At 45.1% G+C, this 24,939-nt stretch overlaps 1 protein-coding gene across 3 annotated transcripts in view; it reads right to left on the bottom strand.

The window, feature by feature from the left end:
• The window catches only part of CRB2 (crumbs cell polarity complex component 2), a 65,399-nt gene that overhangs the window by 8,341 nt on the left and 32,119 nt on the right, over positions 1 to 24,939 (bottom strand). For all 3 annotated transcript variants that reach the window (XM_068657014.1, XM_068657012.1, XM_068657011.1), the window contains 9 exons: positions 19,676 to 20,377; positions 17,205 to 17,400; positions 16,526 to 16,665; positions 15,868 to 16,050; positions 15,270 to 15,383; positions 5,207 to 6,154; positions 3,843 to 4,387; positions 2,063 to 2,228; positions 337 to 1,204 (listed from right to left, as the gene is read on the bottom strand). In XM_068657014.1, the coding sequence (XP_068513115.1) occupies positions 337 to 1,204; positions 2,063 to 2,228; positions 3,843 to 4,387; positions 5,207 to 6,154; positions 15,270 to 15,383; positions 15,868 to 16,050; positions 16,526 to 16,665; positions 17,205 to 17,400; positions 19,676 to 20,377 (3,862 nt within the window). The remainder of the gene's footprint in view (positions 1 to 336; positions 1,205 to 2,062; positions 2,229 to 3,842; positions 4,388 to 5,206; positions 6,155 to 15,269; positions 15,384 to 15,867; positions 16,051 to 16,525; positions 16,666 to 17,204; positions 17,401 to 19,675; positions 20,378 to 24,939) is intronic.

The raw sequence follows: 24,939 nt of genomic DNA, 5'->3' as shown, positions 1-24,939 counted from the left end.
CAATACAACAACATGCCAGGTGGATGTCAAATCCTGGAGAAGATGGATTTTTATAGGAATGCAAGATGGATGTGGCAACAGGCTATAGGACTTTCACTTTAAATGGCTCTGAAATGTAACATGAGACCCACATAAGAAAGAAGGCTCCTTATCCTAGGGCAAGAACCATTCTGTGAGGATTTGGACCTGGACAGCACCTTCAAATTAACATCAGAATTTAGGTGCTTTTATCTACCAGATACCCACAGGGAAAATTTTTCCCAGAGTGTCCCAAAGCAAAAGTCCAATTTATCTGGGTGCTTCTCTATCCCCCTTCAAAACAAGCAAGGCACCTACTCGCAGCGAGGTCCTGAAAACTGGGGCAGGCACTTGCAGGAGTAGCCATAAACCCTATCAATGCAGGTGGCTCCATTTTGGCACTGGTGCCGCACACAGTCATCCACGTTGATGTCACACTTCTTCCCAATGTATCCCCGGAAGCAATCACACTGAAAATCTGCTACTGCATCAACACAGTTGCCATGAACACAAGGGTTTGGCTGGCAGTCGTCAATGTTAGACTCGCAGAGCAGCCCTCCCCAGCCAGCACTGCAGGCGCAGCTGAAGGAGTTGAACAAGTCCTGGCAGGTGCCAGCATTGAGGCATGGGCTGGAAGCACAAACATCAGCCCCCGTGCAGCCCAGCTGGACGGTCCTTCTGCTGGACTGCTGGAACTGCTCTGGCTGAGGGTATGAGAGGTGGGCAGTGAACGGCAGGTAGATCCCCCCTATCTTCACTTGTCCGAGGCAGCCTGTGAAGTTTTCACCTAGAACAATTGGTGCATTGTTCTTTAAGAAGTCCAAATTCCCAGCACTTCCCTGCAGAGTCACATTAACAGCCCCATCCAAGTGAACCACCCATCTAGACGAAAGAGCAGACGGCTCTTCCATAGACACAGAGATTGTGTGCCAGGCACCATCCGTGACAGACTCCTTACTCAGGAAGCTGACACCTTCAATACTGTTCCCACTCCTGATGGCAACAAGGAGGGAGGAGTTCTTAATGGCTATCTGGAGGGAATCCACTTCTTCCACAGCCCGAAGCAAAACAGCATCTTTGTCCCTGGTTCTGAAATCCACGTGGAGGCTGCTCAGCGTTCTGGTCACTGATGTGTTGGTGGTAAATTCAATGGCACCATCACTAGTAAATGTTGCATTAGCCAGACCTATAGATAAAGGGGTAGAGCATCAGGGATTTGTAAGACAGCAGGTGTAACATTAGAGACAGACCAATGGCAAACTCTTGGCAGGTTCCCTCCCTTAAGAATCATGTAAGCTTAGTGTAAGTAGGATTACAGGCCTAGCGGCTGGCATCATTAAAGCTCTTCCTGTTTACACTTACACTTCTAATAATAATATCCAGCTATTGCATACTGATTTTTACTCATTAGTGTCACAGCACAGCACAAAAATACAACAATTGCCCTTATGCTAGTATAGAAAACTAGAATGCAAGTCAGGAAAGTAATACATCAGAGGCTGCTGAGAAGTGGCAGAGCAGGGAACACACCAACACCGAGTTCAGGACATTTTGTAGCCTCTAACAACATTCCCTCCCCAGCAGGGAATCATTAGCTAACTAGCTTTATTCATTACTCATGGTTCTGTCTTAGGTGAAAACAGACACATTTGCAATACTTAATTGTGTCTTACTTGGTCAAACAACTGAGACTCTTGAAAGGGAGGAACATTATGGAAAACAAGATGGCCCTTGCATTGCAATGATGATAAGGCAGGAGTAACAGTGAACTGGCTCCTCCCTGATACAGTCATAACGACAGGAAAAAAAAATACACCTGAGTACAGTCTTTGCTCTAGCACAAAGTGGTAGTAAATCCATAAAATGCATGCTGCCTGTAAGAGTGCATACTTGGGCATCATTCCCAGCTTGCTAATTGCAGCACTGTTATTGCAGCATGTGTTTGTATTTATTGCAACAGTACGAACTAGAAATAGTGACTGTAGGCACTTTGCTAACACACACACAGACTTTACTAACATGTACACAGGAGAACAGTACTTACACACATATCCTGCTAGAACGTCTACACATGTGGTAGCTTCAGGACATGGGTTACTTTCACACCAGACTCTCTCTTCACAAAATTTCCCAGTGAAATTTGCTGGACAGCTACAATGGAAATCATTCCAAGTGACGATGCATTGGCCACCATTCTGACATGGCTCGGACTGAAAAACAAAACAGTGCAGTGCAGGAGCAGTGCCGTTCATGTTCAGATCTATGAGATTTTGGTAGAAGGAAATGTGACAGAGATTACTACAAGCAGTGAGAAATAAGGGTAATTAAAATAGTGAATCAATGGTAGGAAAGGAAGCACAAGGGTCCCTATGCAAGCAATTCCTGAGACCATGCCTCTCCCCATACACACTGCTGATCGACAGAAACTCCAGGCAGAACTCCATTAGTGTGGAACAGGACAGCTGACAGGACATCTACAGCACCCTGTACTTCAGAGAGCATCTCACCTACTGCTACTGGTCTGCACATGCTGACCTTCAAACTGTTGCAAAATCTACAGATTCAGGTGCACACACGCACAGCAGTCAGGGTTTGGGCACCAGTCCTCATCACTCTGTGAAAGAGGGGTTTTGTGCGTGTGTATCACCAGGCAGTACAATGTTACTACTGATGGTTTGTATCTAGTTATTTGAGAGAAGGAAGCACATCCTTGCTTGCTACTATTTTTGTTGTTGTGGCATCTGATACAAATTATCTACCAGAGTCTGCTATTCTTCAGGTGAGTTTTTTGGTTCATTTATGTGTGTTCAAATCCAAGTAAACAGCTGCCCAGATCAGTAACATTACAGGACGTATGAGAGAGTTTTCCCCATAGTTTCACACTAGAGAAGTCTGCAGCTCTCAGATTTGAAAAGTTATCCTCTGAAAAAAGGATAGAGAGACAGGAGTTACATCATAAGAGTGAGGTCTAAGAGTACAGATGTCCTGTTCTGTTTTCCTTTCCCGCCTGAACAAAAAAGGAAAAATAAAAATCAGACAGCATGGAAATAATGGTACTCTATCTACTAAGAAGCCTAATGAAGTCAGGTAATTGCTGATTAAATACATAAAATTGAGAAAAGTCATCATAAGCTAAAGGCAATTCTAAATTATTAGAAACAAATAGATCAGGCACCAATCCCTGCAGGTTCGGCCTCATTTAGTCAAAGTATTTGACATCTCATGACATCAAAACACACTACAGCACCATTATAATCCTTAACACCCCTACAGCAACACACTGTGCAAACAGTGCCTAATTATAGCCAACTAAAGTAACCAGCATTTCACAGAAGGAATTAAAACAAACACGAGACACAAGAGGAAAGGCGTGAAACAGGTGAAAGCAGCTTTAAGGCTCCTGAGAGCCTCGCAGTGTTCTGTCACTGGCAGGACACACCTGATGCCAAAGAAGTGACAACACTTCATAGCACCACGAGCAGGAAGGACAAATACTAGGGAGCGGGGCTCCCCTATATTTATGGTGGCATAAAGGAGAGGCACCTTCCTCTAAGGGCACAACAAGGACAGTTCCTTAAGCTATTGGTGCTGAACTGATGAAAAAAAAAAAAAAAAAAAAAAAAAGGAACTACAGAATAAAAGCTGGTGCTTAAACTGTGTGTAGGATATTGAGTGAAACAAGTGCATCTGGGACCATATACCATTTCCTTCAATGCTTTAAAAAAAAAAACTCATTTTGCTGGTAAAAGCAGCAAACTCTTTTGTAATCACAGACCTATAATAAACTACTGCACACACGTAGAGAGAAACAAGAGACTTCTTACCTTGCAGGTGTTATCAGAGATGCATCCATTTACCAGATTCACATTTTGTTCCTGTGGGAGGCTGTAGTTCTCAACCTGAAAAAACTCTATTTCATGGTTGTTCAGCTGGATGTCTTGCAAACAGCCTTTGAAGTAGCCTCCCCATGCATCAGTGCTGGCTGGGTTCGGATGCCCACCGATATACACTTCATAGCCAGCTAAAAGAGGTGTTCCTCCAAGGTGTCCCAGCTCCACGTATGTGTCTGATTGGTGGGCACCAATAATTCCTCCTTGGGCAGACAGAGCTACCAAATGTCTTCTCCCATCAACTACATTTTCTGGAAATGTCACAGTATCTGTAGATAACATCTCTATCTTTAGCTTGCCATTTTTCAAATATATTGTGAGGCAAGGGTCTGTTCCATTGCTGATCTGCAATAGCAAACCATTAGGTTTCAAACTACGAATGAAAAAGGAGATATTGAAGTCAGCACCAAGGCTATCAGAAAGGATGAAAGAGGCAAAGCTGGTAGAATTCTCCAGGCCAAATGTTGCTGCTGGGCGCTCTAGAAGAGAAAAAGAAATGTGCATCAGCTCCATGACAAGGGCAATGCAGCTGGCACAGGGCACTGTAACCTCTGTGAATGAGACAAGACCTTTCTTCCCAACATTTTCAACATGTGTTAGGGTAATTTTGCTTCCTCCCAACATAGGTCTAAAATTAGGATGCAGGTGAAAGTGTCCTTGCTTTCCCTGGAGGGGAAGAACTTAGAACACGCAAGTAGCAGAAGAGGGAAACGCAGATCTAGCAGAGACCTTGCCACCCAGCAGACTTAGTCAAGGACTTCTAAACCACCAAGTTGCTTTTGAAACTTGTAAATTTGGTAACAGCAGAACACCTTTGTACTTCATATGTTTAGGCTCAGGAATTAAACAAAAATGGGCAATGTTAATATAAGCCTTGCAGGAACACAACAGTGCAAATGGGTGTGGTTTTAACTGCAAATTGTCACAGAGCTTCCTTTAACGCTATGTTATTTATAAAGCAATACATTCCCATTAACCCTAAAATCTCAAGCTCAGCTTTTTGTAGTTCAGCAACTTCCCTGCCCTCCTACAGTCACTTAGATCTGATACAAAGCGGAAGTCAGAGCCTCTGGCTCAACAAGGAATCATGTCTGCACCACGAATCTGACAGTCTTTCCTGCAGGAGCAAGTGACAGACAAGGGATCAATGAGAATTTTATTTACAGAGGCATTTGCTTTATTCCTCTCTCTGGTCAAGTAGAAAATACTGCTTCTGGAGTTAACATCAATGCTTATCTAGCATGTTTGAAGCCGCAGTTGACAGATGAGCTGGCAGATGTAAATCCCGTGGCACTTACCGTAGGAGCACGCAGGGCCTCCGTAAGGCCTGGAGCAGTCGCACCTGAACGTTGCCCAGAGGTCGATGCACAGCCCTCCGTGTGAGCAGGGCCCAGAGAGGCACCACTCCGTCCGCTCACAGCCCAGCTGCACCGGGGATGACTCGTTCACCGGGAGGTCCTCCGGCAGCACAGCTTCAGCATCCACCTGCACGTCTTGCAGGCAGCCGACGAAGCCCTGCTGGCTGTGTGTGTTGCTGGCCATTGGATCCCCAGCACCTCCGATATACATGCTGAGGAAGGCGTGCGGGATGGAAGCCGTGCCGTGAGGGACAGAAGAGCTCCGCAGGCAGACACCTGCTTCACAAGAGTCATGCCAGAGCTTCAGCTGCACAGTGCTCTGCAAAACAACTTCGACTTTATGCCAATGGCCATCATCAACTCTCAGCCCCTCCAGGAGCAGCAGGTACCCAACATCCTCCCTCTTCAGTCCCACATGCAGAATGCCATCAAAGAGCTCCAGGAACAAGTATTCAGCTTCATAGCCTCTGTAAAAAAGGATGGCGCTGGGCAAGGTGGTTCGGAACCGGAGGGACACACTGGCAAGCTGATCTCCTGCTATCTCCCTCCTGCTCTGATTGTTCACGGGCAGCTCAATGAGGAGATACCCTCTGGAAGCAAAGGAAAACGTTGTTGGTGTTGAGCATGTGGCATCAGAGAAACCAGGCTGGCACTGGCACAGGTGGCCGTGGCTCTCAGCTTGGTAGGTGGGGATGCACAAGGCCTCATTTTGGCAGTCATGTGTCTGGCACCCAGTGAGCTTGACAGAGCAGTTCTTCCCTCCCCATACAATGCCATCCTGGCTAGGGGCACAGTGGCAGGTATAGTCAGCAATGCCATCCTCACAGACAGCTCCATTCTTGCAGGGACCCTCCTCACACTCATTGATGTTAACAGCACATTCCACACCTGCGAAAGAGATTTAGAAACGGGATCTCACTGCAGGGGATTGTGACTCCCTTCCCCTGAGCAAGCCGGCGAGGCACAGACCGCCCTCCCCAGCACTGCCAGGCCCTGAGCTCTTCTCTTCAGGAAGCCACTAGAAGCCCTAGGGCTGCCAGTGAGAAGTGCCTGCACTCACCAGAGAGGCCTACCATTAACATACAAGCAACAGAGATGATTCTGTGATGCCCTTCCAGGTGCTGCGAAGAGGGTGCTGTCTGCAGAGCTTCAGCCAGTCAGCCTACCTCATCTAACAGCCCCACTGCCCTCTCCCAGAGGATCACAGACACCACAGCTGATCAGCGCGGAGAGCAAGCAGAGGATATTAAAGGGAAAAGACAGCACAGACAATGATTTTATGCCTTTCATACACAGGTTTGGTACATTTAGATTCACATTAAGTCTACAGATCTGACTGGAGCATGTTCTGGGCACCATTGTTGCAGACAGCATCAAACTGGATCACCAGCCAAGGAAGTTATTGGCAAGCCTCAGTTAAGAAAATTCAAATTCCATACTTCGGAAAACAATCCCAGACAACCCTCCAGTTGTAAAACATTCACAAAACTCAGGTCATTACCAAACAACAAACAAAACATGCTTCACAGGCACTTAGTCATACTCGCACCAAAGCTGATTTCAGTTTTATCCAGTCCTGCAGAAGTGAACTGGGTAAAAAGCACTGCAGTGCAGTTAGCACGTCTCCTCGAGGCACATGGATCCCAACAGGGCTGAAGTAAATTACAAGCCATTACACTCAAATCTGGTTAATGAAAATCAGCTGTCATTTTCCTGAGCATCTCCAGACTGACAGAAGAGCCCTCCTGAACCAGTTCACTGTTTATCTGGCCCATAACATCGGTTTTCACTAATCTTCAGAGACAGTCACACAGATAAGCCAAGCATGGATTATCCTGATCTAATAGTATTACACACAGAATCTACCCAGCAAGCAGAATGAGGACAGCAGAAAGAAAAAGAAGGAATTCACGCACAAAGGAGAGGAATCAAAACACAAAAGACATTTGTAAAGAAAAGCCACTAGCCAGAATGGGCATGTCAAAGAGATTAGAGAGTTGCCTGAGGGAAAAAGAGATGAGGGGAGATGGTGCAGTAGAAGTACTGGAGCTGGACTTGATGAAATGTGAAAAAAGAAATTTTAAAAGATACGAAGCTTCTTGAACCTGTATGCTGATGTTGGGAACCACCTCTCACGCCAACAATGACAGTCCTGCACAAACCCTTGCAACCCCACTGCCTGACCAGCTTACTCCTTTCAGAGCGAGCGTTTGGCTGCTGTTGGCACTGCAATTTGTGCAGATAGGTAAAAGCTCAGCACCAGCTCCAAAGTGTTCTTTTGTATCAGTGTAAGGCCGTAACACCTATCATGCTCTGTGAAGCATTGAAACAGAACAGGGAGGCTCTGGTAATTCTGCTCTTACAGCTGTGCTGGAGCTGTTCTGTCACCAACATTACCTCAGATTGCTCTAGGACATGGCTGCACCTCTCTTCCTAACCTAGAAGAGAACTACTGTGCATGGTGACTGTACAAAAGCATGGAATTTGGCCAGTAATGTCTGCCTTGAAGGGGAGCTCAGCTGATGGATAGAGTCAGAGTTGTTAATACCACCTCAGCACAGCCTTTTTTCCCCAGCAATTAGTGCTCAGCATACAGACCCTGGGGTATGATCTTAACTGGCGAGAAAATTCTTGAGGAAACCGAGACAGTCAAGGAAGAAGTAAGAGAATAATCGAGATCCTGGAACATTATGGCCACACTGAAGGAAATGTGTTGGAATTACTACAACATACAGGATGTCTTTAGGCCTGGAGGATCCCAGGGTGGGAGAAGAGGGGAAGAACTGAGCTGGAATTCAGAAAAAACAGCAGAGCAGTAGAATTACAGAGAGTGGGTTTCCTGACTTATCAGTGGATTGAAGGACTCTCCAAGCTGCAAGAGGAGGATTTGCGGTTGGACTTAGGGGGAGAGGCTGTCAAATCTACTGGAGAGGCAGTTAGGTTGAGCGCAGTCCCGAGTGCTTGACGTGCCGCCCATTTGAGATCAGAGCTGTTAAAATTTACCAGGGCAAAGAGAAGAAAAGAGACTGAGTAACAAAAGCAGAGACGCCACAAATTTTTGCCTTTCTGTGAAGGCCGGGCAGGCAGGCAGGTGCCAACTGGCAGCAGGAGAGAGCCCCAGTGTCCCCCGTTCCCCTCCCAGCCTGACCGTGTCTCCTCTGGCCACGCTCTGCCCACGGAGCAGCAGCAGAACTCCTGCCTGTGCTGCTTCCCAGGCTCCCAGCTGACACCTGTGGGTGAGCGCTTCACACCAGGTGGCAAATTAGTCCCCATGGGGAATGCACAACCCCGGGCTGGTGGCTAATTAAACACCGAGCTCCCATGGGATGCAGCTGGTTTGATTTCTCGATTATTTGTTGGAAATGGGTGAAAAGAACGAGCTGGCACTTCAGGTCTCTACACGCTGCTGTCTAACCTCGCGGCTCACAAGCAGGCAAAGGAAACATCTAGCAGCAGAGCAAAGGGCAGCTTTTCCTAGAGAAGCCAAAAACAAGCGTTGTCTTTCTTGCTGCCATTCTTCAAACCCTTCGTCAGCCAGCTTTCTTGCCCTCTCTTCTCCTCTATTATCGCCAATGATTTTTGTCAAATTTGTTTGAAGATAACCAGTTTGTCAAATTCTTCAGTTACACCACAGTAAGACAGAAGGGGATTTCTACTGCGTATTGCTTCCTAGGTGCTAGTTTCATCTCAGCACAGGGGTCTGTAGTTTTGGGTTTGGCTGCAGAGTACCGAGTGTAAATGAAGAAAGGGATTCCAGCAAAGTAAAGGAACTTTCCCTACTTCAGGAAAAAAACAAGATTTTGAAAAAGGAAGTTTAAAACTAATTTGCTTCTCTAAGGAAAGCTTAAGCATCTTTTTCTAAGTATATATTAAAAACAATTTACTCTTACCAAGTCTTTTATGTACTATTTACATTTCTTAGCTCAAATGTTTTCTATTGTTCTTACTCTTGATAGTAAGAACAAATAATGCTGCCAATGTGATTCATTATATCATTAGATTTTAAAATATGTAATGAGTTTCTTATAAAGACTAAAAAATGCAGATTAGTGGAATTCGTTATCTGAAAAATGAGACAAGTGTTAGTTAAAAGGCTGCTGCCTGGAGACAATTATTTTCAAACAGTCCAGCTAATTTAGCAGCATTCAAGCTAACAGTCCCAGTAACCACAGGGGCTGGGTCAGAAACATACAGCCACAAGTTGATGAGCTTTAACAGTCCGCATTATTTTCAAATAGGAATCTATTCTCTAAATTCCGAAGTGTTACTGATGTGGTAAGAATGGTCTTGTTCCATAGCTGTGTTCTGCAAATCCGAGTGTTCAGTACTCTCTGACTGAAGGTCAGGATTTACTGGTTGCTATCAGTAAGCAGAGATTCATTGAAGTGTGTGACTCCTGCAGTATGCTCAACAGATACATAAATTAAAAGAAAAAAAACGCATAAACAGAAAGATTCTAATTTATCTGCCACGTGCCAAAAAAACTGAAGGATGAGGACTATTCATGGGCCCAGCTCTTGAAACATGCGAGTTCAGCAGGGCTTCCCAGCCAGCGTTGGTGTGCCCTCTCCCCATAAGACAACTGAATTCCTCGCAACCTTTCCCTGGTGCATCCTAATTAGGGTTTGTATTATGACCAAAAGAAAAATGGGGGGGAGGAAGGGAGAGGTGGGAGGAGAGAGAGAATTAGCAGCACCAAACAGACCCAGCCACAATTATATTTGCACAATTACTGCCATTTCCATGGCAACTCACTGATTTGACCTCTCTCCCACCGTGCACTACTGCTCAAGGAGACAGTGGGGGAGGAGATGGAGAAGTGCACAGGGCAGCAGAGGGTTTGTCCCCTGACTTAAAACAAAAACTACTTCTCAATAGAAGAGTTTAAAAATCATTAAAAGAAAAAGGGAAATCGCAAAACGATTCTCTGCAAAGCAAATGTAATGTTTCAGAGAACGAGCAGGAGACACCGGCGTGTTCACAAAGGACACCTGAGCACAACCCAGGGACCCGTGCCTCAGAACAACTCCCCGACTGACTGCTGCAGGCTCCCGGCTTTCCGAACAAGTCAGAATCGTAGCGCAGATGCTCCTACAGGAGCATGCTGGCTGCTCTGCATTTATCTTGAGGCAACGAGGAAATTCCTGGCCCTAAAGTTTCCAAAACAAAACTTTAGGTCTCTTCAAAATAAAAACATTCTGCCTTCCTAGTGAATTCAGTCCTTCGCACGCCTCCAGCTACCACTACGCACACGACCAGCCCCCTGCCCTGGGCAGGCACACAAGCATTCAGGATACACTGCAATTACTGTACAGAGCTCATTACCTGCTAGCAGAAAAATTCCCTTCAGGATCACGCCAATCAGCACAGATTTCATGGCCGGCTCCTTGTGGACATTTGTGACAGTAAAGGAAGAAAAGTGGGGGTGAACGGGGGTGGGGAATGGCAAAAAGGCTGCACTGGAACGGCAGGACGTGTGTGAGCTCCCCGAAGCCAGTCAGACAAAAAGGGATTGGAGATGGAACCGGCCAATATAGCAGAGACCTGCGCCGCAGCGAGATCTAATCCAGCCCTGCTCTAAACCTCCCCAGCTGGCCTCTGTCAGTGCTGACACGAAGAATGTGTATGGCAGGGGGTGCGCGCTGCATTACACTAATACCCTGCAGTGCCCGCAGCATTAGCGCCAGCAGCAGAGAGTCAGGAGACAATCTCCTGCCCTCACCACCCCTCAGGTGAATCTGCCAAGTTCCATCATCAAGGCCAAAGTACGGCTTTTCCTTTTAACAGGCTAAGACCAAAAGCTGCGTTTCCATCCCCAAACCACACAATACGGGGAGTTCCAAAGGCAGCGCGCAGCCCCTGCTCTGCAGTGCTTTCATTGCCAGGACCAGGGGACCAGCACTTTGTGCAGTTTTCTCCCTCCATCTGCCCCTTTCTGTGTGTCTGTGTGCACAAACATTTCCACTGGACAACAGTCACAAAGACAAGTCTCAAGGTTTAACTACCACAATCTGTGTCTCTGAAATCGAATGGAATAGAAGGAAATTCCCTGCTCTATGCTGAGTGCACCAGCTCAACCATGGGACTGCAGAATCAAAGCTCGCTCTCTCCATTAGCAACCTTATCAAATCAGATGTTGCAATTTCATTTTTTCCTCTGTGGATCTGGTTTTGGAAAAAAAAAAAAAAAAAAGTGGCTATTCTGACACTGTAAAGTTTCTAGAAGAGGAACTGCACTTCCATGTTGTGAGGAACATGGAGAAGGTTGTTATTTCTGTGAAGAGATGTTATCTGGGAGCTTCTCCCCAAACTTCAGGATTCTGTTAGTATCAATTTCAGGTCCAAACAAACACAAGCTCCCAGAAATCAGAGTATTAGCAGTATGACTTTGCGGTATTAAAAGAAAGCATTCCAAGAACTCTGGCTGTTTGTTTACTTTCTTCTGAGTGAGCTCAGTCCAAACATACCAGTCAATTTCATACATATTTTAAGTGGGAGGGATATGGTGAGTATTTGTTTGGAGTTAAAACTTCCCAGATAGTCACAGCTGGTTGTATGTATGCATCGTCCTATCCCAGCCCCAATTTTAAATGCTATTTATAACAGCTAGGATGACCCTTCTGTTCCTGTTCAAGAGAAAACAAGAGTGGTGCTTGTTCAACTGTGCTCATTCAACTGTCCACTGCAACAATAAAGTATAACAGTGTGAAGACTGGAGAACATTATACCTCTTCAGGAAGATCCACGTTTTGATTTCTGTACACGCACAGGTATGCATTTACATACACACACAGCCTCTGTACACTGCTGATTGGAAATACAGATATTTAACTCATCCGTGTAGCACAAGGCAGCACAGATTCTGACCCCCTACTTGTCACTACATCTTTCTAGATTCATTACATTAAATATTGCTAATTACAGTCTGCAGTTGCTTCTATTCCCGGGGTCAGCTTAAGGATATGTACAGACTAGGTTCTGTTAGAGACATATCACGAGGATGGGAAAATCCACTGTCATGAAAATTCTAAATAGTACAATGATATGGAAGATAAAATACTTAAATACGATGTCTTCCAAACCAGCTTATAATGTTCTTTGAAACAGAAAGATTCTAAAGAAATTAAAGGATCAGGTGATATGTTTTCTAGATGTTTTAATTCCCCATTCTTACACGCTGGCAGTTGTGAGAGTTACAAGATTAAGTCACGCAGTTTAAATTCAGAGAATTATTTTGTACCTAATCATTTGTAAAAATTCTTGAGGAAGGTCAAAATAACGTTAAATATTTCAGAGGGTTTTTAACAGAAAAATGACAGAAAGTGGAATGTGATAGATAGAAATTTCCAGTTTTCACACATCTTCCTTCTGCTCAAGCAATTGAAATGTTTTAAAAATAGCCAAATTCTACCTAAGTGGTAACATGTTGCAGGTTAAAAGTCAGTTCTCTTTCCAAGCAGAGGCACCAGTCTTTCTTTTTGTCCTGGCCTAAACTATTGTATACGATATACATGATGGACTAAAATTATTCCTACGTGTAAATAACTAATTTTGTCTTTTTTTTTCCTAAAAGATTGACGTTTCCTAGTATGCTTTTTCTCTTGGCCACAACTGACATAATTTCCAAGACTATGCAAGACTCTTCCTCCTTCTCACTTCATTTAATACCCATGAAATCTTTTAATTCACACTTCTTACATCCTCTCAGGGCACATCCTCTATAAAGCACAAACTAATGCGCTGGACTGACTCTTCAGGACCTATTACATACTTCTTCCAAGAACGAGGCACTGCTTCTGTGACAACCACATTTCAGAGAAAGAACTTTCTCATCTCCCTCCAATGCTGTAGCCTAAGACAGCACTGAGGCAGTTAATTTGCAAAGAATGAATTTCTCCTGACTTGCATTGTTATCCCAACACCCCCCAAATTCTTCAGATTGAAGAAAAAAAATGCCGAAAGAACCTCCTGCCGCCCCAAGAAAGCATTCCTCAGAGTAGCAAGTTCACTTTAATCAGCGGAGGCAGCTTAAACCCAAGTTCATGGCAGATCTAAGCTGCCACAGAAATGTGTTTGGAGCAGAAACGTTATGGGAAGCTTCACAAAGTTGTTCTGTGATCCTAATATGAAGTAATAAGCTGTTTACCCAGCATGACTGTACTGAGATTAATTGACAAAGGAGGGGAGATTAATTGCTATTATTTCCCTGTCAGCTTCACTCCTCCACATGCAATCGCTGATCTCACAGAGGCTGCTCCCAGCCTTTCACTGTGTTAACGTGTCAGAACTACCTCAGCTGAAACAAAGTCCTTCACCAAAAGCAATATCTAGAAGAGCAACCTGCTTCTAATCCCCTTCAAGTACTAATGAACCCAAATTTGATGCACCAGAATGAACTCCAGCACTCCTTTGCTCACCATCCTGTTCCTGTCAGCTTTTCCGCCTATGAGCATGCTAAGAATTGGAAAGGATTAAACAGATCAGTCTGGCAAGGCAAAATGAAATTCTGAACACTCTGAGGGGTACTGGGGCACTGCAGGAAGAAAAGGGAATAGGGCATGTACGTGAGAGGGAATTTTGACAAGTAGGATGAATGTTAAGCCATCACTTTGGACAAGATCTCAGTTCACGAGTGTAGCACGGTAACTACCCAAGAAGTAGCAATGCAGAGTTTAGGTAAACACCTATTTTCAAAAGCCTCACCTAAAAAAAGCATTTTTTTTCTTGGCCTAACCTACATCAGGAATCCAAAGCAAACCACATACACCACAAAACCATACAAAGAACTCAGCCCACTAACAGAATGCGATAACTACGAGTGGACTTGAGATTCTGAGAGTGAAAGCCCCTGTGTAATGGGGAAACAACTGTCCAGGAAACAACTGGACTTACTCCTACACAGCTCAACCATTATGACTAGAGAGGGAAAACTGGAAACTCTCCCATGTAATAAGGACCTAAGACCCTGGAATGCTGCTACCTGCTATTCCAAGAAGTTAAAAACTTCTTTACTCAGGTTGGAAAATTTTTTTTCCCCACGAGATGGCAGCCTAAGAACACCACGGAAAGGTTACATCCACATCAACGATGCACAAATGGAAGATTGGTGCTAGGGGCCACCTTCTACCTTCTTATAAACTTTCTTATAAACTATTTTGGTGTTAAATTGTTAAAAACAGAGAGTATATAGAGAATCTGAAGATGAAGACGACTGAGAACAACTATTCTAAACTGAGATGAGGTTTAGTATTAGTCAGCAGCGCACCTTCCCAACAAAGCTGATGTGCAGTACTCACTATCCCCTGGTTTCTCAGCTAGAAAACAGAGACCCATTAGGGTCAGGAAGGGCATTTGCGTAAGAATCCAGACTCCCCACTCCCTTGTAAACAGAGGAGGCTTCATTTGCTCACATCACAAAGACCTTTTGACCTCCTAACATTGCAAATTACTGCCTTCAACCCCAAATCCCTGGCTCTTATTATCCAGGGTTGTTAGGGAATAGATATGTTTTACAGATGTTTGATGTGCTGGTGGATCCAACCTGCTACGATCAGTAGCTTGTGACATCCAGAGTTTTAAGTGCCCCTTTTTTTTTTTCCATTTATATTTTTTTATTTGAAAGTGTTTTTTGTTCACATTCATCATGCATATATCCAAAAAAAGTAGTTCTCCTGGTGAATTTTCACTCCAGGATACAGGCCTGCTAGATGTAAGAGTCTAAGAGTCTTAGACTCTTCTACATAGTTGATGTTCTCTCTCAAAATCTAGTCCATAGTCTAATCTACTTGCTTGACCAAAATCACATGATTTTCTCATGGCATTTGAGCCCTGAACTGCAGAATTCCCTCTGCACAACTACTGAGCCCTCCACAATTTATCTCAGTCCTGCTTAGCAGCCTGGGCTACCCAAGGCTGGAGTCCAGTCCTGCAGCCAGGCAGTAATACAGCGACTCAGCATTAAACAGACTGACCTGATTCCAGCCACCCGCCTTCGTCAGCATTACCTGAATAACCTGGTAGGCAACGGCAAAGAAAGCCATCAACAAGGTCCATGCAGTGCCCTCCATTCTGACACGGCTGGGACTCGCACTCGTCAATGTTCGTAAAGCAGGTCTCCCCTTTGAAGTGAAAACACAAACACCCATCTTGAGTGCACGCATGCATCAGTGAAGGAGACGATATGAATGACACATAACGTTTTGCAGCTCTTTTTGTCACCTCAAAAGGCAGAAGAATTCCTTGAACTATAGCGTGTCTCTGCAGACACTCTGGCTAATAGATACCATCATTGAAACAATTCTGAAAAATGAAGTAAGGAAAGGTTGAGTGATTTGCCAGTGTCATGAAAGGGAGCGGGGCAGGATCAGAACTTCTGAACCATTTCCCTCTGCACAACTGTGGACCATACTCATTTTTTTCTTTAAAAAAGAATGAACTATTATTGCTAGCTCCTCTTTCCAGGGAATTTCCACAGCTCTTAAATCCATGTTTTGGAGTTATTTATAAACCAGGGAAATGGTGGGTAGTATTTCAGTTGAACATCATTTCTATCTACTCAAACCACAGGTGCAGTGAGGATGCAACATGTACTGCATAGTTCACCTGCAAAGCCTGGCTGGCACCAACACTGGAAACCAGCTGCTTGGCTATAGCTGAAATCACTGGGGAAGTCAGGTCGTGTTCCATAGTAGGACTGGTTGGATCGTTCGAGGCATACACCTCCGTTGTAACAGGGATCTGCTGCACATTCATCCACGTCCTCTTCACAGTGCTGTCCTGTGTAACCTGCCAGGAGACAGTGTAAACATCACGTACCACTTCACTAGAAGTGGTCACCCAATAACTGTGGTTGCCTTGAAAGTGAGAATAAAAGCCAAATGACCCTACAGCTCATCAAGTAGGGAGTCTCAGAGTCCTCCAGTTTCTTCAGTATGTCAAAGGCAAGAGCCAGATAGCCAATTTGCAGAGAACTATTAATTATAAAATAAACATATGATGGGAAAAGGCAGAAAAGAGGCGAAGGGAAATTTTATGGTTGAGAATCAGTGTGCCTTTCTCAACAAAGGGATCGATTAGATCCTGGAATGAACTGTAAAGACAAGTGGTGGCAGCCTCACTGTTTTGGATAACCAAAAAACAATCATGCTGGACCATGCAGTACAATTGTTCGTTCCTTTCTTTGTCAACAGGACAATTTATAATGCCCTCTCCATTGCAATGTGCCTACATGCTGGCATAACGGAATAGATTTCTAACCTACCTGGCCAACAGGCACAGCTGTAGTTCTTGATTCCTTCAACACACGTGGCATTGTTCAGACAGGGCTCAGAGGCACACTCCAGGATATCCAACTCACAGTGGTCCCCTTCAAAGCCTGTGTCACTGCAGTCACACTGGTAGCTGTGGGGCAACAAAACAGCAATGCAGAAGGCTCTTCATTTCGCTGCTGAGTCCCATGTGAGAAAAGAGCAAATGAAGCTGGAGTTCGTCCTCAAACCCACTTGTGGGGCAGAGGAAAAAGACATTTCCATCCACACAAACAGGCCACGCTAATGAGAGAGCAGACCAACCCCAGCAGTCTGGGAGCTCACAATGTCTGTGAAAAGGCAGATTCACACACACACAGGTATGTTCTCAGCAGCTGCTTTTGCTGATCAAGATCTGTAAATCACTTCCCTTTGCATCTGATATGTCAGCTGGAAGCAATAACAGGAGCCATCTTCTACCTTTCTTTGAGCATCCTAGGAGTTTTGCTACTGGTAGGGGTCCTCTCACATATTGCTATTAATCACTCTCAGGTACTGCCACTGGAACCACTGGGAGGTATGAAAGACTAAATCCAATTCTCCCAGTGGATGTCTACTCTAATTTGACAGGCTCCACTAAGCAGAACTTTAGATCAGTACCAGTATCTGACTGTCCAAACACTGATTTCTCACCTGTTAATGAGGTCATGGCATGTCCCGTTGTGCTGGCATGGCTGGCTCTCACACTCGTTGATGTCCACCTCACACTGGATTCCTCGGTAACCAGGTGCACAGGTGCAGGTGTAGAACCCAACGTGATCTATGCACGAGGCCCCATTCTGGCAAGGGTATGAAGCACATTCATCTATTTCAGCATCACAGTTTATACCTTGGTTACAAAAGAGAGAAATAACTGTGTTAAAAATCCAGCTAAGCATATCTGTGCTGCCTCCACTTCTGAGCTGGAAACACTAAAGCCATCAATCCTAAGGTTACCAACTCTAACTGGTTATCATAATGATCTTTTCTAATTTTGCCATAAGAACATTGGGAGCTTATGAACAATATGCGATTCTTACAAATTAAGGACCTTTAATTTTTACTTAGAAACAAAATTGTTTTGTTTAGGATTTTGGATTTCAGTCTTACAACAAAACTAAGAAAAGTTTCCAGAATTTATGAAGGTTTTGTTTCTTTCATTCAGATTCATTGAAGTAGTCAATCAATCAGCACTTCACAAATGACATCCATTTGCTGAATAAGCCATAAAATCTTGATCTTACTTGCATGCACTCCTTAAAAATCTAAGGACAGTTGTTTTGGCTGGGGATCCTTTTGGGGGAGGGAGGACAGGGATGAGAAAAGAAGAATCTCACTGCTAGTTAGCATTATTTAAACTTCTATATATGATATAACCCTTACACTTTTAGTTAGACATGGTACTCTTCACTTGTGTTGCGCTGCTATTTACCAGATCCAGTGTTCTACATCAGAGGCAGATGCATTTTGGGAATGGGAAAAGTGATCTCTACCTGCTTCTCCAAAACACTGTTCCATTTATTTAAATAATATTTGTAACTTGCTTTGAGATACCTGGGAAAAAAGCATTAAAGCAATGCAAAATGCTAATGGCAGCGATGCTAGGTAATAGTAAGCCATCATATTATGAAACATTACCAAAAATTAGGCATTAGCTGTTACTTGTGAAGAGTATTAAGTCAGGCATTTTTGGTCTAAAACCTCAGCTTTCACTGACAGAGTAAGACCTGCCATGCACACTGCTCTGCAGCAATCTTGCTGTACTGTATTCTACCACTTCAGGCTGTCTGTGGCCTGACATCACCTCCAAACATTAGTCATCGCAGTGGCACCTGCCAATCCATCTAATCTCTCCTGCTTGGTAAAGGCTAAAAACATGGACAAGGCCATCCTAATCCTCAGGAATGTGGGCCCCCTAAGCTGCTGTTTCAAACCTGTCAATACCCATACAAAACTTCCTTCACCCAAATTCCGGCTGAGAACACCAGGAAACAACCTGCCTTGGCAGCCAGTGGTGGCAGAGCCTCTGAGTTCAGGATGAAGTACTAGGCTTGTACACAACATCAGAGTAACTCAGAGAATGAACTCCTCCAGCTACCTGGGTTATTTTATCACTTCCCTGGCAGGGGAATCCCACAATCCTTATTTGAAAATTCAGGAAAAGGTATGAAAGAAGCTGATTTGCAAAGAGTTTAATACTCAAAATCAGTGGTAATTGTAAGGCCTACAGAATTCTGCTTTTTTCCTCCCTTGGCTCTGTTCAGTTTTATCAGAGAGTGACTCAGCATCACTGACCGCATTCCTGATGTTGTAACTTCTCTTCATTCCACTGGTAATCAGCAGCATTCCTTCGCAGCAACCTAACTCTTGAATCACTTCAGTCTGTGTCAGTGAGGAAGGCTGAGAAAGTTCACGTGCTAAGTGGTACCAGGCAGCCATGGGCGCAGCACAGCCGCATTCCTCTCCGATAAGCAGGGCTAGAGAAAGGAGAGCCCCCGCTGCCTCCCTCACAGATAACTCACAGGTGGAGATTACTCTCTGAGTCACCGTTAGCACAGATGCACATAAAAGGGATACTTATGCCACATCCCAAAAACATTCTCCAGACATCAAAGAACTGGAAAAGAAATCTCCACCTAAAAGCCACTCTCTTCCAAAAAAGCCTACTCCCCTCAGACAAGTCCTGCAGGACGGGAAAAAGAACTACAAGTCAGACTTAGTTATGCCTGTTGGGACTTAGTTATAACACTCTTCCTGATACTAAATCTCTTTCCTTGTACATCTCCTGTAATTTCCTACTGAAGCTAATCACATCTCCTTGGTATCTAGCACTCCTGGCTCAGGCAGCGCCCCCACCTTCACTCTTATATCCGTGTCTCTCAACATCCACACCGTCCCTGGAAATCAAATTCTCAGCTACTGCCTGGGAGCCATGAAAACAAGCACCATGCCATCATTCACACACAGTACAAAACGCTCAAAAAATCTGAGTTGTGCGTCAAAGACTCAGCTGTAAAACAACAGCTTCTCAGGACAGCTCCTACCACGACCAGGCACGTTGTGGAGCACCACGAGCAGTGAGATGTAACCCAACCACCAGGCCAGTACACGAGCATGAAAGGTACCTGTGTAGCCAGGGATGCACTTGCACAAATAGTGATCCATCTCATTCAGGCAGGTGCCATTGTTTTTACAGGGCCGGGACGCACACTCGTTGATGTCTATTTCACAGTTGTATCCTTGGAACCCAGGCACACAGAAACAGCTATACTCATTCACCCTGTCTCGGCAGATGGCTCCGTTCTGGCACGGGTTGGAGGCGCACTCATCAATGTTGTCTTTGCAGTGGGCCCCGGTGAAGCCAGGCTGGCAGATGCAGACATAGTCCCCAGGACCCTCAACACACGTCCCGTTATTTAGGCAGGGGTGACTAGAGCACACAGAGCTTTCTGTTTGGCAGCCTTCTCCATCCAGTCCTGTTCGGCATTTACAGGTGTATCCATTTATACTATCTACGCATTCAAAACGAGGATCTTTACAGGGGTTGCTCTCGCACTCGTTAATATTAATGTCACAATCACTACCTGTAAAGCCAGGCATACAGATGCACTTGTATTCCAGGAGTCCTTCGGTCCTGTTGCAAACGCTGTGGGCAGGGCAATCATGTTTGACACATGCATCATAGAGAATTTCACAGTTTGTGCCTGTGTAGGCTACAGGCTGCACGGGGCAGGTGCACTGATAACCCACTTCCAAATCCTTGCAGCTCCCTCCATTTTCACATGGGGATGATGAACAGCTGCTGTCATTTTCAGAGGATGAAGTTCCTGTTGAGAAAACGGACGCTGTATTAGTCGGCATTAAGTAGCCCTACAGAAAGTCCTTCTGCTGATCACCACGTGCATCTCAGAGGGTGCCACCCTACAACCTTACACAGCAGGAAGTCTTTAGGTGTTAGGAGAAGAGCAGAGATGGATGAGGTTCATGCTGATGGCCCTAACTATCAATATCTGCAAATTTAATTCATATAAACAAGATTACACAGGTACGTGATAGAGAGAACAACAAAAAACATTCAATGCGTGTATTTTTCAATGGGGAATGGCGGAAGAATAGGGGGGATCCTCATTTCTTTTCCAAATGAAATTTTAAATTCACTTTGTGAAATGATCTAACTGGTCAAAGGGAAAAATAGCCCAGGGAACAAAGCTAACTGCCTTGGTATTGGAGTTAGGATACATGCCCTGGACTCGATGACACAATGATATACTTGCAAAAGAAAAATAAGAATAGTACAAAGGGAGAAAGGCAATGCAGACAGTCCCCCCTCACAAAGACAGCAGTCATTAGCTTCCCATCCCACTGCAGCTTTCTGGTATCAGGCAGCTTCTGCTTTGGTTCCCATTACAGGATGCACAGGAGAGAAGCTGAGGGGCAGACCCCAGGCTGGTTCCCACATAGCTGTTACAAAGCATCTGACATGGAAGTAACTCTGCAAACAACTATACAGCAGGTGTTTTGGAAAAAACACTTCTCTCTTGGAAAAATCACTTCTTTTTGCATGCCATGCTCTGCCATTTTTGCTGTCGTGTGTGTACCTGCGTGCAGCCCGTGACAGGTCCCCAGCCACCGGCAGAGCACGTGCAGTTACTCAAACCAGGCCCGCAGAGCTCTCAGCACTGCAGCTCACTGCCCCCGGCCCTCGCCACGTTTCTGCCAGCACGGAGAGGTCTCGGTGCGCTGCGCTCCACGCTGAGGACGTGCCGGGGTCACACAGCACCACCACCACCGCACCCCTTCTGGGCTGACCTTAGTCATTCTCTCATTCGTGCCATCACTACCCCAGCCCATTTTTGGTTCTGTTTGCCGTGCCCTGGTGCACCTCCTACACAGCCAGCAGTTAATCTGCATCAGTGGCTTTCTGTCAGCTCCCGGCCCCATCAGCTCCCCGGTCCTTTTGTGCAAGAAGGTGGAGGCATCCGGCTTTAGGGCCTGAAAGGGATTTAGAGGAGACTTTGGTTTACAAAAGCCTGCCCCTACCCTGACCTCCCCCTAATTCCTCCCACCGAAGGACTGTAGTGTTTCTAAGTCTTCTTTTAAGAGGCAGTGCCGATGGGGGAGGGAGGGTGCTCAGGGATTTAGCCGGGCCCCTTCCCCTCCTTCCCAGCATCATCCCCCCCGCCCAGCCTCCCCTTCCTCTCCCATGTGATGCCGGGGATTGCTGCTGAGCGTGCACTGTCCAGCAGGCTCATTATTCTGCCGTGAACCCTTTTATTCTCAGATTCCCAGTCAGGCAGAAAACAAGGATGACGGAATCTGCCTGGAATCCCTGTAGCAATTAGAGTGGGAGCCCAGGAAACCATTCCCAAAAGCTTTCCTAGGCAGGAGATCCGAGCCTTTGTACGCTTAATGAGGAGCCAGGCCCAGCCCGTGCCTTCCAGAGGCCAGGAGCCTGTGACAAAAAGAGCCCAAGCCCACTGCGTGCTCAGGACAATTTCTCTGGTTTGCAGCACAGGAATTGACATTTCCACAGTCACCCCAGCACTGCCAGCATAGACTGGCTGCAGTCACTGCAAGGACTACGTGCACTGTTCTGTTCCCATTATAAGCAGACTGGCTACATGTTTCTTGCAAATAAAGTTAAATAGCAAATTCCTTCGACATTTCCTGTCGTCTCCAAAGCCCTTTCACAGCACACGTACCTCTCGGTCCCCCCTCTGATTTGGTTCATCACACGGCTGCAATGCTCGTTCACCTGGGTTAGCCGCTAAAGCCTGTCCATGGCACCAGAACTGGGTGAGAACTGCACGTCCCCACCTGTGCACACTTGGAGATAAAACAGGGCCAAAGAAATACCAAGTCCAGCAAACATGAAGCTTCACTAAAAAGTCCAAAGGCCCTCCTTTGCTTACCAAAAAAAGGCAGAAGAGAGGGAGAATCCCAACTCCTCTGCAGTCACTATGGTTGTGAACAGCAGCGGCAGCTACCTTGCTATGTGTACTCACAACCAGCTGTATCTTCACGTCAGTTACGTGCAGGATTGCAGAGAGACAGGTTCACTGCACTGTTACTGGATTACCTTTAGCTACTTGTGACCAAATGTTTCCTGAGTTACGTCTAACAGTGGTGACTTCAGCAGGACCTTACTCTGCAGAGAAACACTGCCTTTTTGGATTGGTTATTAATGAACGCTCTGTGTTGTCGCATTGGTCCAAAGCTTCTGATTCCATCTGTCAGGGGTCTCCATGGTTAGCAAAAAAAAATTCTGCTTTCTGGATTTAATCTTCTAATTGTAAATTTAAAACATTCGTGGCCTCAGGCAGAAAAGGCAGCTGGATGCACTGAGTGCTGAGCCAAGTTGAAAGTAAAAACCCTCTTCACTACTTGATCTTTCTAACTAGTCTCAGCTCGGGCTGAACACGGCAGTGGTCATTAAAGCACCATGGCACCTTTGGAATTTAATATCAAAGAGGTAATTAGTAAAGGCTCCTTTCCACTCCACTTTAGCCCCCATGAGAACTCTACCTGGAGATGCTTCAAGCACAGCACTGGCACCTTTCCACATCAAAAGATGAACGTTACCTGTGTGCGTCAATTAACCTCTTCCCTTAGCACCCCGCTGCTAGGCAAGGAGACAGGTAATTACCAGAGACAGCAAAGTTCTCAAAACAAGAAGGAAAACACATTTCTATTTCCATCTCCTCCCCAAAGCCTGAATTGCCCTGCGGAGCTAAGCAGCTGGCCTCTGGCAGGGATGCCCAGGCAGGCAGCCACACTACTACTGCAATATTCCTGGACAAAACATGACCCCATGTAAATATAGCACAGCCCTAACATCCATCCAGTGGCAATGCTAAAGTTTTGGCTAAATACTTTGTCACAGAGGAGACATTACTCTTCAGCAGAATTTATTACAAAGCAATCTCAGAAAGGGGGAATTCAGCAGTGAGAAGTGAGAGGAGCACTTGTGGCATCACCAGAGAGCTACACACGGCCTGCAAGAATCCAGTGTCCTGAACGGGTGTCAAGGATGGAGGCTGCCACCTACACTGAGAACAAGTCTGATTTTTTTAGCTCAGTTTTTGATATTTTCATCAATCAGCCCAAGGGCATACAGTAATTCCTCTAAATTTTGGAATAAATTACTACGTGAATGTGAATTGCATATGAATATGCAACAAACGCTAATGAAGCATAACAAATGAATTAGCGTTTCCTGCTGCACCACATCCATGTGACTGTAAAAGCAGACACTTCAGACCATGCTGTTTTATGACAATTGTGAAAATAAAGTCAAAAGAAGTCACTGGAGTTTACAGCTTTCCACAACAAGTTTCTGTTGCTAGTTCAACAGTGACATTCAGGATTTCTCCTTTACCTTTCACAAGAACATACAAATCAGTGATGTTTTAAAGTGGAAAAACAATGACCACTATATTGCAGTCATGCCATCCTGCAGCTCTACGCTGGAATGAAACTGGAGAAGACACAGTTTCTTTGAAGAATATGTTCCAGGCATTTAGGGGTGGATTAAGAGGAACTTCAAAGGCTATAGAGTCAGATATAAAGCATTCCTTGAGCTCTGTCAGGATAGGTCTGGTTTTGCACTTTAAAAGAAGCTGACAAAGGTTTTCCCTAGAAGAGGGGGTTTGTGACCTTTTGTATCACTTTAAGGCAAATGAGCTGCTTTTCTGGGCTTTAATAATTGGCTTTAATAGTTTTATACTTTATATCTTTATTAAATATTCTTGTCAAAGGGCAGTTGCAACAGCCAGCTTTATATCTATAAAATAAGAAATCAGCAATTACTGAGATACAGGGCAATCTTGTTTTTAAAGCCCACAAGTTGCAGTGAAGTGACTTCTTTCACAGATTGCCCTCCGTTCTGGTATTTTGTTAGCACTACCAGCTGAAGGCACCCCTTAACTGGCACTCTAGCACGTACTCACTGACAACGATATCATGCCTCCCTGATAACTACCTTCGAGGTGCTCTTAGCAGTCACTTAAAATTCCATCAGGGAAGTGGCTGTGTTAGGTTATCAGCCCAGAGACCGTCTTGTCTTCTTCACACTGAAGGACAGCACTGACATGTGACTACTGTCATTTGTTTGGCTTTTAATTATATTTAATGCTTCATTCAAATGGCACAACATCATCTCAACACACACTAGAAAATTCCAAGCAGTCAGCGGCACCTCCCTGAACACCTGTGCACACATGTGCACTGCACCCAGCACGTTTTCACCTGACGACCACCTCTTACTAATGCTCCCAATCCTAGACACAAATGCCTTATGAGTCAGGATGCCAGAAAATTATTACCTGGCCTGGCAAAAACTCGATGTGAGCTTAGGCAGGCCAATTCCATTTTCCTTATCAGATTGCCC

The sequence above is a fragment of the Anas acuta genome, chromosome 20 (assembly GCF_963932015.1).
Source record: "Anas acuta chromosome 20, bAnaAcu1.1, whole genome shotgun sequence".
In the NCBI taxonomy this organism is placed as follows: domain Eukaryota; kingdom Metazoa; phylum Chordata; class Aves; order Anseriformes; family Anatidae; genus Anas; species Anas acuta.
The sequence above is the reverse complement of the archived record's forward strand: the minus strand, read 5'-3'. Positions and strand labels throughout refer to the sequence as shown.